Consider the following 13,584-nt stretch of genomic DNA (forward strand, 5'->3'; position numbering starts at 1 on the left):
AGCTGTTATTCTTAGCTTTGTTTATGAATTGGATCTGGCAATTTAGCCTAGTCCTATGCCTTACTTTACATAGGATTGAAACACCACAATTTGCACCCAATTCATTTACATTGCTATTCACATTTATTGTGTGCAGTTTTCAGGATTTAATATAAACAGGCAATGCATTGTCTGATTTAATGAGGAAGGAAGACTTAACATAATTTTGCTGCTCTAAAATAGCACAAAGGACAAATTAATTAACTAGTAATATAGTTAATGTTAAATCATGGTGCAAAAGTATTAAATTGGTACATATTTATAGTATACTCCATTTGAGAACCAAATTGCAGATTTGCGTGTGTGTTACTGTAGGCTAATACCATGAAAAACAAAACAGAACAAGATAGAATAAAGAATAAATCATTTTAATTCCAGAATTAAGTAACTGTTAGGTTCCACACTCCAGTCTCACATTCTCAGTTAAGAACATTATACAGTGTTGAAAACCATCACACTGAGAATGTGCACTCTCCATGGGGTTTGCCATCTCCATGAAGAGAGCTTGGAAATACAGAAGAAATTTTGAGTCTGAGAAACACTAAGTTTGGAACGAAATAATATGCAACCTTTGAATACTGAGGGCCTTAAAAACTTCTGGACACAAGACTAGAAGCCCCTATCTGTACATCTAAGCAGCATGCATGTGACATGCATAAGCAATTCAAGTCATGCAAACTCAACCCTGCATATTGGTATTTGCATCAGTCATGCAAACTAAATTATGTTAATGGACAAGGCTCATCAGAGTTATTCTGAAAGGAAACAATTTAATTATAATAATATAAAATGTCTTCTGGCAGTCTGCATGTACTTTTAAAAACTCTGTAAGATGTTAATATCCATTATTTGTAAAAGTGTTGGAAGCAAAAGGTTTCTGCAAACCATACATCTCTCCATATGTATGTGTTGGAAATGGAAAATAAAAGAGTCTAGGGTTGCCATTTTCCCTTAACTGGGCATCTATTTTTTTTTGCCTGTGTATGGAACAGCTGCACATGGGAGTGATACTTTAAAAGATGAAGCACTCAGGCCTCAATTCTGAGGACACTTATGTCCTTTATAAGCTTGTGGAATCTGTGCACACTTTTGAAATGCAAGTTATTTCAGGTATGAGACCTAAAAAAAGGCATGTTTCCTTACAAACCTTTCTTCAGTTATGGTTGTATATCTGAGGCATTTCAGATATAATAAATAAATAAACAAATAAGAAGAATCCAAAAACAATTATCTTCCTTTCACAACTTTTCTTTGTAATTTATGTAATTAACATAAACTTGTTTAGTGTATAAAAGGTAATTTGTAATAGATGAATTTTCTTTTGGTAGAACATATCCTCAAATATCCGAAATATGTTTTGCTAGGGCTGCAGTGTTTAATCAGTTGGAACTGTAACTAAAAAGGTGCCTTTAATTAATCAATTAGGAGATAGCTAATTATTCTAAAGACAAGTGGTACAACAACTGTAAGTGGCAAGACCTCCCTTTGCTGTCATGCAAGCATGCTGAGACCTTTTTGTTTTGTTAAAGAAAACCATTATTTCCTTCTTCAGAAGGATTGCTTTAGTCAAATACAAATTTAAAATAAATTGATTAAAGCATTTCTGGTTGACGAAGTTTATTTGATCAGGTGACTAAAGCCCTTTTGCTTCCAGAGTAACAAGTCTGTAGATGCCTTCTAAAATTGCTTGATTTAACGAAAACCTGTTTCAAAATGCTAGTTTTGAGTGCTTCGGTTTCAGTAACGCTGGTTATTTTGTAGCTATTCAAGGCTTCTCAGAAACCTAGCATATGCTCTTTGCTGAGGAAACCATACTTCGACGCCCCTTTAATAAATGTATCTGTTGCAGCGATGCAACCTATTACTGGAGGAATGTGTTTTTAATAGTGCTATTTAAGGCACCCATTAACTTTTTTGTTTGATTTAGATTTTAATATAAAAAAGAGTTTCTTACCACCTTTAGACTACAAGCTTATCCGCTGTTACTTGGAAGTAAATCATTCTGAAATAAATCGGAATGGCGACGGAGCAGGATGGAATTAGAATACTTTAAAGTTCATAATTAAAATAAGAGTGTAAGGAGAGGGAGAGACTAAAGATTAAACTTGGAAGTCCTTAAAGGAAAAACTAAACTTGCAAGTTTCCCTGAAACTAGCTCCTAGTCCTTGCAGCCAATGTAGATCATTAAAAAAACTGAATAAAACTATCATTTAAAGAGAGAAGGAAAGAGAGAAATCGGCGCCCCATCCCCTCACCCCCTTGAGCAGCACCATGTCTGATTGCTAGAAGCTTCAGAACCTTCAAGTGGAGGAAGAAGCAGAAGCATACAAAAGGCAGCAGTAGAAAGAGGGTTAATGTTTCCTGTTTGCCTTTTAGACCCCCCCCCTCTCGTCCTTTCCTCTAACCACCCCCTCTGCTTTCAGGCGGAAGTGAGTTCGCTCCTTTGGAGATTAAAAGGATTCCGAACTCTGGATCAGTTTCAATAACAGGCATCCTGAAAGAGGCGGAATGCGAGCACGTCGGCGCCCTGCAAAAGCCATGCTCACCTAAATCAACGTAAGGGAGGGAATTAAATGACCATTTTAAAAAAGCAACAAGCCCCGGAGCCGCACAAGAGGGAGAAACCACCCATCCTCGACCGCGATGGCTCTGTTGGAATCAAACGCGTTTGTCTTTCTCTCTTGGGATCTCGGTGTTCCTGCATACTGTTAATTCAAACCCAGGGCCGGTTCTCTGTTGTGAGGTTGGAATTCTGGTGGTCGTGGGAGCGTAAACTCCGGATTTTTCTTTGAAAGAGGAACACTGAAAGCTTTTAAAGGAGCCCCCCCCACCCCCCAGAACACCATGCGAAGAGACGAAATGACAAAGGAAACGTGATCCCAGACATTGCAGTGACTCAGGCGGGTGAAAGAACCAGAGAGAGAGAAAGAGAGAGAGGAGGCAAAGGGGTGGGTGAATACGGGGCGGGAGGGGGTGTCGGAGCGTGGGGCCGCTCGGATAGCATTGCACCGCAGTTCCAATTTGTGCAAGCGAATATAATACGCCCCCCATGAATAATTCAGGGCGGCTGGCCGGGACCTGCCGCTGCTGCCCTTCTCCCAGGAGGCTTCTTTCGCTGGTCTAAGCGCGTGTGCGCCCAAGCGAGAGGGGAGAAGACGACCGCGTGCACGCTGCTGCTGGCGCTGCCCTGGCGGTGCTGGAGGGAAAGAGCTGGCCAAGGGCACCCCAAGAAAGGAAGAGGGGAGCCTAATCGATGTGATCACCCGATCTCCCCGGAGGGACTCGGTTGGAGACCTGGGAAAGGGGTGGAGCGGCCAAGAAGACAGGATCCCCAGCGTCAGATCGCCGCCTCGTTCTCTCTCACACACCCCTTTCTCTTGTGGAAGCCCGCTTGCTCATACGCCGCTACGCCGCTGGGATCGCCATCTCTGCTTCCCGCTCCTCAGACATGCGGTGGTGGAGCCGGCGTGGGCGGATCGGAGCCGGCGGAGCCTGCCTAGGCCACTTGTGTATCTCCCGAAGCCTCCTGGAGTCCCCAAGAAGAGATAAGTGAACCAAAATATCTCCCCCCCCCTCCGCTCCCCCGGCCTGGCTAAGAGAAAGTCCTCCTCCCCGCGTCGACATCTACCTCTTCTCTTCGAGCTTCTCTGATACCAACTAGAAGAAGAGCCGGACCCAGCAGCTCCCTTCCACCCCTCCCTCCCCAACCCAATTTTTCCGATAGAAGGAATCGAAGGAGAGCCGCCTGGATCCAGTTCACGCTGGATTTACAGGGGAAGGGGCCGATGCGCTTTTCTGCTCCGGGGGATCCCTCTTGCATACCACCGCTCGCCCACCACGCCGTCCAAGAAGTACTGAGCCAGAAGGAGGGAGGGGGGCGGCCTCGGGGACAGCCTTCAGGCCCTCCGTGTACTTTTGTGAGGGGCGACACATGAGGAGCGCTTGTGGGGTCTGAAGTGGCTTAAAGACCAGCGGGAAGGGGAGGGAGGGAGGGAGGAAGAGAGCAACTGGCTGAAACCGCTCCCGGCTCGCCAAGCCCGCGAAGAGGAGGCTCCAGCAGCAGCAGCAGCAGCGGTAGCCGTCGCAGCGCCCCCACACAGCGCCTAATTGATGCCACCCACCAGGGCTTGTAAAGCGGGTCGCCGCCGCTCGCCTCAGTTCATGCTGCCTCCTTGCTAGCCAAGCGCGCGCTGCGCTGCCCCCTCCCCTTCTGCCCAATGGCTTCGTTCCCCGAGTCGGATTTCCAGATCTGCCCGCTGTGCAAGGAGATGTGTGGCTCGCCGGCTCCCATCTCGTCCAACTCGTCCACCTCCTCGTCCTCTTCGCAGACCTCCAACTCCTCCGGAGGAGGAGGAGGAGGAGGGGGCGGCGGCGGCGGCTCGTCGTCGTCTTCCTCTTGTGCCCCGTCGAGGCGCCTGCACGTCCTGCCCTGCCTACACGCCTTCTGCCGCCAGTGCCTGGAGGCGCAGCGCCACCCCACCGCGGGGGACTCGCTCAAGCTGCGCTGCCCCATCTGCGACCAGAAGGTGGTGATCTCGGAGCCGTCGGGCATGGACGCGCTGCCCTCCTCCAACTTCCTCCTCAGTAACCTGCTCGACGTGGTCGTCGTGGCCGCTGCCGCCGAGGACCAAAAGAACAACGGCCGGCCCAGCGGTCCGGGCGGAGGCAGTGGGGGCGGAGGAGGAGGCGGCGGCGGCGGCCCGGGAGGAGGCGGCGGCGGCAGCGGCCCGGGAGGGGGCGGCGGGGGAAGCAACAGCAGCACCAACAACCGGCACCACCATCCCCGCCAGCAGCAAGCGCAGCAGCAACACCGCGTCTCGGCGGGCGGCTCGTCGCCAGGCTCGGGGGCAGGCTCGGCGTCGTCGGGGGGAGGCGGAGGCGCCTCGCTGCTGCTCCGGCAGCCCCACAGCCGGCAAGGCGAGCCCCGCTGCAGCTCGTGCGACGAGGGCGCCGCCGTCAGCTCCCGCTGCCTCGACTGCCAAGAGCACCTGTGCGACAACTGCGTGCGCGCCCACCAGCGCGTCCGCCTCACCAAGGACCACTTCATCGAGCGCTTCGGCCCCGGACCGCCCGCCTCCGCCGGGCCCGGGCCCGCGGCGGCAGCAGCAGCAGCCGCCGCCGCGCAGCTCGCCCTCAGCCAGCCCTATTCCGCCGCGCCTTACAACATCCTCTCCGTCTTCCCGGACAGGGTCAACTACTGCCAGCATCATGACGACGAGGTGAGCCTCCTTGCCCTCTCTGGTTGAGTCTTCATTGCCTTGGGGCTGGTAGAGCCCCTGTTAACCCGGGCCGTGGTAATTGCGGAGCCGCCTCCTTAGCTTCCCGCAGGTAGACCTACCGTCGGGTGCGGGTCACTTTCCCGATCCTCGAGGGTTGTGGTGAGAAGAGGGCGCTCTGCGCTTCCGGGGGTCCAGATTGGCAAACGTGAACCAGTCTGGCATTGAGCGCGTGTAAACAGGTCCTGAGGCGAAGACCTCGGGAGTCCTGGCTCAAATGGACCAGAAGCCAGAGTGGGGATGGCGCCCTCCCTTTCTCCTTTAAAATGCATGAGGAATGTACTGTTCCTTCTGTAGTCACAAATATGCTGAAAGAGGAAGGTTGGGCCAGTTTCTCAAAAGCAAGGCATACCTTTTGTGAGGCTGTGTTTTGTTGTTGTTTTGCAGTGGGAGGTGGTGGTCTGGAGGATTGAGAGGTAATGACACAAAAGGGATATTTGAGCACTCTTCTGATGCCCCCAGTTCACACTTATCACCAACGGGTGCAAGTGAATGCAGTTGTGACCCAAATTAGAATTTTGGTTCGATCCAAGAGGGATCAAAAAGCAAATAAAAAACCTCTTGTACTATTTAATCCAGATGGTGATTTTTAGAAGGGTGCATTAAAGGGTGGGGTTGGTAAAATAACTTGTTCTACAGTAAATGTGTTGTTGTTTGCTTAGCATAAGTTAATGAAATAAGGGATTCCTCCTGTGTGACTATTGAAGGGACATCTGGCAGTCCTTACAACCCCACTGCCTCTGTACCTTCATTTCTCCCACATGAGTTTCATATTGATTTGGAGCATTGGTGGGTTTTGTGCCGAGTATTGGGGTGTGTGTGTCTTAACTGGAACTCATCCAATACTTTCTATAGAACTGTCACAGCCTGCCCTCTCCCAAACCCATTTACAAGGATTGTCCTTCGTTTCTACAACATCTGGCATCTCTAATTCCCTTTTAAATAGCTTCTCTCTTTTCTACTTTCCTCCTGTGCCTGCACAGTGTACTTGGAACTTGCAGCCCTCATTTCCTTGTTCTTTCCATGCTTTGTTCACGTGGAGCTGTCCATGCTTAACTGGAGTAAATCTCCATAATACTGTACAAAGTAGCAGTTCTCTTTCTACGGACTTTAGGTGAAAGAGAGATCTTGGTCCTGGGTTTTTGTGTTTTAAATAATCCTGGGGGATGCTGTGGAACAGTGATGTGTGTTTTCTGTGGAAACGATGTTGAAAAATGGGGTATCCATGGTGTTCCAGTGGGATCTGGTACTAGAACTGGCAACTGTAGTTCTGGAGAGGACCCTACAGTTTAGAGCAGCCACCCCCCCCAACAACCTATGAATTACTCTCAGTGTGTGTGGTGGCATCATGGGTCTGCCATAGCAAAAACATCCCGAGAGGGCCAGGCTACCTTCTAAGGGTTCAACCAGCACCCCCTCCCCAAGTTGTTGACTTACAATGAGCAGATTGCTCTCATTCTGTTTATATGTCTCTCTGCTTGATACCACTGGTTCTTACTGTGGAAATGCTACAAGACCCATTGTGCTAGGAGCATAAGGTCACCCACCATCTTTTAGCATGTGAGGAGAATCATGAGACTCATTGTGAAGAGATGTGACAAACCAGTAATCTGCAGATTAAAAATCTAGTTCTGATTTTAGTACTTCAAAAACTGACTTTCAGCTACAGCTGAGCCTTTGAAACTTATGGATAGGTGGAATGTATGATGTGCAAGTACCTCTGAGCGTATGTGGAGTAACACTTTTTCAGGATTAGCAGGCAGAGATCCCTCACATGTGGGTTTAGTGAACAATGGATTTGACTTCAAATAGATTTGATGCCCAGCTTCTCTCTCAACTACTGCATCCTGCTCTTTGTTTTGGAGAAAATACACAGATTGTGTAAAGCTGTGTGTGTGTGGTCTAGTTTTTTTTTATATCATAAGTTGGCACTTCTCATTTACAAGTACAGTACTGCACATTGATTTGAGATTGCTTGGGACAGGGAAAATTACAAAACTCTTCAGTAACAAATGTTGATGTTATAAACAGAAATAGTGAATGGAGAAAATAAATACAAGTAGGTTGCTGATCCCAGCACTACTTTTTAACAGGAGTGTTTGAGAGTGTTCAAACTTGTGATCTTTCTGATTATAGAAATATTTAATGTTCAAAACTTCCCTCTCTTAAAAACATGGGGAAAGTGGGCGGATAGAGTACTTGAATTGCTGCTCCTGATGCTCAAACATGATGCATCTGCTTAAGTATTGTTTTGAAAATTTCTGGAGACAAGCCTTTCTATGCTGGTAAGAAGGAAACAATTTTGGAAATGGGATTTTCTGTCAAACACATGTTAAGAAAAGTAAAACAGCTTGTAGAACCATATTGCTCATAAAACTGAAGATTTGGTGCAAGAGCCAGATATGCAAATGTTTCATTCATTGCATGCATTTTTAATCTAGAAAGGGCAGATCAGTAAGGGGTGGTTGGGAGGAAAACGGAGAATAAAATTCATTTCTTCTTCATTTTCTGTTGCTTCTCTTAAAAAGCAACAGAGACATTAACTTTTAACAGTTGTAGGAATTGTAGCAATAGTTTATATACTGCTTTTAAAACTACATATTTCTTGTATACTGTATTGGAACATTAATATAATATAAATAAGACTGCAGCACACAAAATCTCTCCTTAGCTCAGTCCTTAAGTGCATCTATTTCCTGATAGTTTGATACTTTCAAATAGAATATTGATTGGCATTAGTTAGCATTTGCAGCTGTGAATAGGTTGCTCTAATATAGAATATGCTAGGGATTTCGATCTCAGAGAAGTAATATCTAGATGCGACTACATGGACTGAAATTCAACTTGTGGTGAGCCGACATTCCTCTTGGTAGTTTGCATAGCCCCACAGTGGAATTTTCCATTGGCTTCATTGTTAAAGAGGATAGCTTACTCCTTACTAAAGTTTTTAGTCCTGACTCCTCCTAAGATAAGATACGTGTCTGGGGACTCAATGAGTGAAGGATTCACTTGATTATTGCTATGTAAATACTTAGGTTTAACTGAAAATCAGAATGTATTTTAGGGAGGACTGGTTCTTAGGCAGATCGTCAACTACTGTTCATGTCAATAAACTGGCAACTTTTATCTAATGTAGTTATGTAGAAAACTGGAAAAGAGTGCCTGAATTTGTAAATGAAAAGCATTCTTAAGCAATCATTTTAAGAAGGGTTTAAGGAAATGCAAAAATCTCCTCATTAGCACTTAACTATCCCTCAGAGCTCTCTACTGTTTGACAAATCTCCTGGTTATTTGTGGACATCTGAAGGACAATTGGGACTCCAGATGCAAAACTGTAAGAGTGGAAAGGCTAGACATGCACAATATTAGAATATTTTGCTGAAAGTTGATAACTATTTCCAGTTACAATGGGCTGGCTTGCCTTAGACACTGTAAGAAAATTAAAATATTATATGTATAGTTCATATAGTAGTTATAATTAGATCCTTAAACTTGGGCTCCAAATGATAGATCTTCTAGCATGTGGAGAAATAAATTGTGTTATGGTTTTGACCTGTTTTTGCAAAATGCCACGTGTATTGATTATGCTATGAAGGCATACTCCTCAATCTTCAAATTAGTGTATGTTCAAGCAACAGCATTCTTTCATTTGTCTGTAATGGTTAATGATTGGTGGAGTGGGTGGCCAGTGAATAAGTGTTAGGAAACCCTGCAACTACAACTTCATTGATACTTTTAAAGGAAAGTTTGACAGTCTGCTGATTGTAATGAAAAAAATGTACTTGGATTCCCTTGTTGTGTTGGAAACCATAAAATAAAGGAAGAACCAGTGTTCCCTCTAACAGGGATTCCCAGATGTTGATTGCAGCTCTCAGAATCCCCAGCTGTAATGGCTTTTGCTTGGGGATTATGGGAATTGTAGTCAACAGCATCTGGGAATCCCTGTTAAAGAGGAACACTGGAAAGAAATGTGCCAAAATGTGAGGTTCTCCAGTTGAATATGCCACTTCTACTGAAATGGGCCATAAATTGCATACATCACACCAAAAACAGGGTGGGGAAAGGCACCAAACCAGATCTCTCCCCCCCACCCCCCACAAGAGAATCCTAAAATTGCCTCCAAATTGGATTTGTATTCCAGTCTGTTTATTTCTTGCAATGGAATTTAGTTATGAGAAGCAGGACATGCGTTCTCCTTTTAATTGATGAGAGTGACTGGAGTAAGAGCCCTTGATAAAGGCTTTGCTGAAATACATTGGACCATCAAAGCCTAATTTGGATTAATTGCTCACATTGCATTTGCCACTTGGAGAGCAATTTGCTCACCATGAGAGCAATTTGCTCACCATAAGAATTGAGGAACTGCTTCATACTACTGTAGGCACTTTTTTAATGGAATGCCTGCAGGGGCACAGAGAAGACTTGCCTAATCTATGTGGTGAGTCACTTGCCCCATGAATCAGTTTACTGCTGTCATTATTTTTCCTGATGGCCTCTCTTGATCCTGGATAACTTAAACAGAGTGATGCTTATGCGAGTTAACTCTGAGTGTTTCAATAACATTTAATCAAAACTAGCAAAAGGAAGGAAGCAAGGATTGTTGCTCAGGAGTACTTGTGCAACATCCAGTGCTCTTTTTAGATGTGGTTAGAAACACGTTACTATAGTAAGTGGTGAAAATATGCAGTACTTCAGGAAGGAATGAAATAAAACTGTATCACATTAAAATGTGATTAGGAAACTTGTAGCTAATCTTAATGGATTAAGATTTCTCCTGCTAACTGGGCAAAAAGGCACCTTTTAACGTGGTGATTCTCTTTATTTAGCAGGGGGAGAGTAACTGGCCCTATCCACCCCCAACACAGTACCTCCAGTGACTGTTGCTGGTGTTTATCTTGTGTTTCTTTTTAGATTGTGAGCCCTTTGGGGACAGGGAGCCATCTTCTTATTTATTATTTTGCTCTGTAAACCGCCTTGGAAACTGATATGTTGGATTCTGTAATAGAAGAATGTAAAAAAAAGCAAAATGACAAACAAGGTGGGTCAAATACTTCAAAATATAACATCTTGCTTTAGACTTCGGCAAGTGTTGAAAAGTCCCAGGTGCCTAATTATCAAAGCACCTAAAACTTGATGCTGATGTATAAGAATTAGAAGTACTTTTTGCAGTATGTGTGTTTGAATGTTTCTTAGTCGGAGGGTGTGGGTGTGGGTGTGTCTTATTCCTAAGTTTGTCAGTCTGCATGCTTCTGGTCCTCTTCTGCATTTCTAAGGGAGGCTTTCATGCACTTGGTCTGATAGGCTTCTCTATGTGTGACTGTTCTCTCGATTCCTGGTCTATTTTATTGTTTGCTAAGGAGGTACTAAAGTAGTACCCTTGAATGGGGTACACTTAAGCAAGGGGGAAACATATTTATCGCAAACTAGTTTTGCAGATTGTCATGGGGAAAGTGGGAGTTTGGAAAGGGAGGGTGTGTTGGAAATAGTAGGGTGTGTTGTTAACAAAAGGACCATGTAGGATATGGCTTAAACATTCTCAGAGTGTGTACATAATCTAGTTGTGGTTTAAAGCTTTTGATACAGATGTGGAAAGTTGTTAATCTGTGCAGAAAAGTTGAACAAAGATTCCGTTCAAAACAATGATTTTAGATTGTGAGAATGGGGTGCCTGTCAAAATCCCCTCCTACACAGCAACGAAGGAGGAGAGCTGGTCTTGTGGTAGCAAGCATGAATTGTCCCCTTAGCTAAGCAGGGTCTGCCCTGGTTGCATATGAATGGGAGACTTGATCTGTGAGATATTCCCCTTAGGGGATGGAGCTGCTCTGGGAAGAGCAGATGGTTCCAAGTTTCCTCCCTGGCTTCTCCAAGATAGGGCTGAGAGAGATTCCTGCCTGCAACCTTGGAGAAGCTGTTGCCAGTTTGTGTAGATAATACTGAGCTAGATGGACCAATGGTCTGACTTGCTATATGGTCGCTTCCTATGTTCTTATGACCCTATGTAGAAAGATTCTCTGCTGATTACTTGCTACTTCCCCTTTCTTGACGGGGAGGAGGTGAGGAGGAATAAAATCATCTTCCAGGCTTGATCAGTGTACACTAGCCTTGTTAATGGAAAGGAAAGATTGTGCCATTGGTGTCGACTCTACAGAGCCATGTGGTTTTCTTGGTAGAATACAGGAGTGGTTTACCATTGCCTTTCTCCTGTGCAGTATGAGATGATGCCTTTGCCATTTTCTCTGAAGTGAGCATCTGCCTCCAGCACCTTCCTATATCGCCCATATAGGTGACTACAGATCTGTGCTAGACACAGTCTGGGAAGCACATTGGTGGGGATTTGAACAAACAGCCTCTTGCTCCCTAGGCAAGCTGCTTCCCTACCGCAGCTGATGCCTTGTTAATAAGCCCCTCAAAACAACTCTTCCCACCCATATTCTTGCCTCCTCGGTGGTGGTGGGGTTTGGAGTATTCCCCCCACCTTGTATTTATTTTGCCACAGTGGCAGCTTCAGCCATTACTTGAAATTGTTGAAAGTGATTTCAGTAGTTGAGCACTTAGCATTTAAAAAAAAAAAAAAGTCTAGAATGAGGCAGGAAGTAACCCTGGATTGTTTCCTGTCTCATTATAGGCTTAAAAAAAGCAGTGGTGACTGGCACCAGCCAGCTGTGGGATTGTTCTCAGCAGTTCCGGGCACTGGTTTGAAACCCCTGATGTGGCTAAAATGCTCCACCCCCCCACACACACCCCAGTGTCTAGGTGGCTAATGGTGACTGGGTGCGTGGTTAGGGACAATACTGGTATACAAATGTTCTGTTTTCTCATTGACATTTTGGGTGACGGAACTATTTGTATCCCCAGCTTTCAGTTGGAGATATTTAACATCAGTTTAATCTAAATAGAGCCAGCGTGGTGTAGTGGTTAGAGTGCTGGACTTAGGACCAGGGAGACCCGAGTTCAAATCCCCATTCAGCCATGAGACTTGCTGGGTGACTGTGGCCCAGTCACTTCTCTCTCAGCCTAACCTACTTCACAGGGTTGTTGTGAGGAGAAACTTACGTATGTAGTACACTGCTCTGGGCTCCTTGGAGGAAGAGCGGGATATAAAATGTTTTTTAAAAAAAATACTCAAAAGGATGTAAAACTATTAAATGCCAAAGATAATTGTGTGTGGTTTCCAGAGTCAGATTATATGTAAAAGGACTGAGTATTGGCATTGATGAGATGAGGTAGTTTGGGTTGTATACATGGTATTAAAAAAAAAGTGAGACACAACAACTTCTTTGTTCTTCAATATGCCACTGTTGATTCAGGGTTCTGATAATGCTGGTGCCACCACTTTCTGCATTTTGGCTAAAATAAACAATGCATACACTTTAATATCCTTACCAGCACTACTAATTTTTGGCTTGCAACAACATCAGAATAATAGTGTACTTCAGAGACTTGTGTATTTCTAGGTAAATATTTGAACAGACTTACTGCAAGTTGCTAACTATCATAACGGGCGACCCCATCAAGACATTTTTAGTGAAGCCATGACAGCTCTAAAATGAGAGAGTTCAACGTTTTAGGCTCAAATATTTCTGAACACATTGATGAGAAGTGGAGCTTACGTTTGCAATCAAGGAGTTTCTTGTGGTGGGGGTACCACTCCAAATGTAGTGGCTGGTATGCAGCTCTCTGGCAGAGTAGAACATCACTGACCAGTGGAAGGCAAGTTGCACTCACTTGACCTCTTTGCTTGTGGAGGAAACCCTTGCATAAATGCCATTGTCCTGCTGCTCTCACAAGTAGCTGTCCTTGATGGTGTACTGCTCCACTGAATGTCTTTTATTAGTGTAAGCCTGATGTTGGTTTTGGCAAGCCAAGCACTGAAGTTCTTTAGCTCATAAGGCCAATTTTTAATATGGGTTTATATTATTTATAAGCTTATAATATTACATAATTTACAAGGTTTATATAGTTGTAATGAACTAAACGTATTACACCTGCAGTAAACTAAAATAAACTTGTTGTGCAGCTTCCAGACCTTTAGTGGAGCAGCACTACATTGACAGCAGCTCTTTCTGTGACTAAAAGGGGAGCTCTGATCATGCCAGGGGTCCTCCTTGTGTGAGTGGAATTTTCCATTCGTTCATAGAAGAAACTTTGGTCAACAGAGTGCCATTCCACTAGCCTGGGTTTCCAACCTTTTAAACAAGTGCACCTTGTTGAGGAGAGCTGATCTTGTGGTAGCCAATATGAATTGTCCCCTTTACTAAGCAGGTTTCAC

The 13,584-nt window shown here is 44.9% G+C and overlaps 1 protein-coding gene across 1 annotated transcript in view; it reads left to right on the forward strand.

The window, feature by feature from the left end:
• The first annotated feature begins 2,441 nt into the window (after positions 1-2,441).
• Positions 2,442-13,584, forward strand: part of TRIM71 (tripartite motif containing 71) — an 85,687-nt gene continuing 74,544 nt past the window's right edge. Inside the window, exon 1 of the mRNA XM_053263874.1 lies at positions 2,442-5,258. Within this exon, the coding sequence (XP_053119849.1) occupies positions 4,257-5,258 (1,002 nt within the window). The 5' untranslated portion in view covers positions 2,442-4,256. The remainder of the gene's footprint in view (positions 5,259-13,584) is intronic.

The sequence above is a fragment of the Hemicordylus capensis genome, chromosome 6 (genome assembly GCF_027244095.1).
Source record: "Hemicordylus capensis ecotype Gifberg chromosome 6, rHemCap1.1.pri, whole genome shotgun sequence".
Taxonomy (NCBI): domain Eukaryota; kingdom Metazoa; phylum Chordata; class Lepidosauria; order Squamata; family Cordylidae; genus Hemicordylus; species Hemicordylus capensis.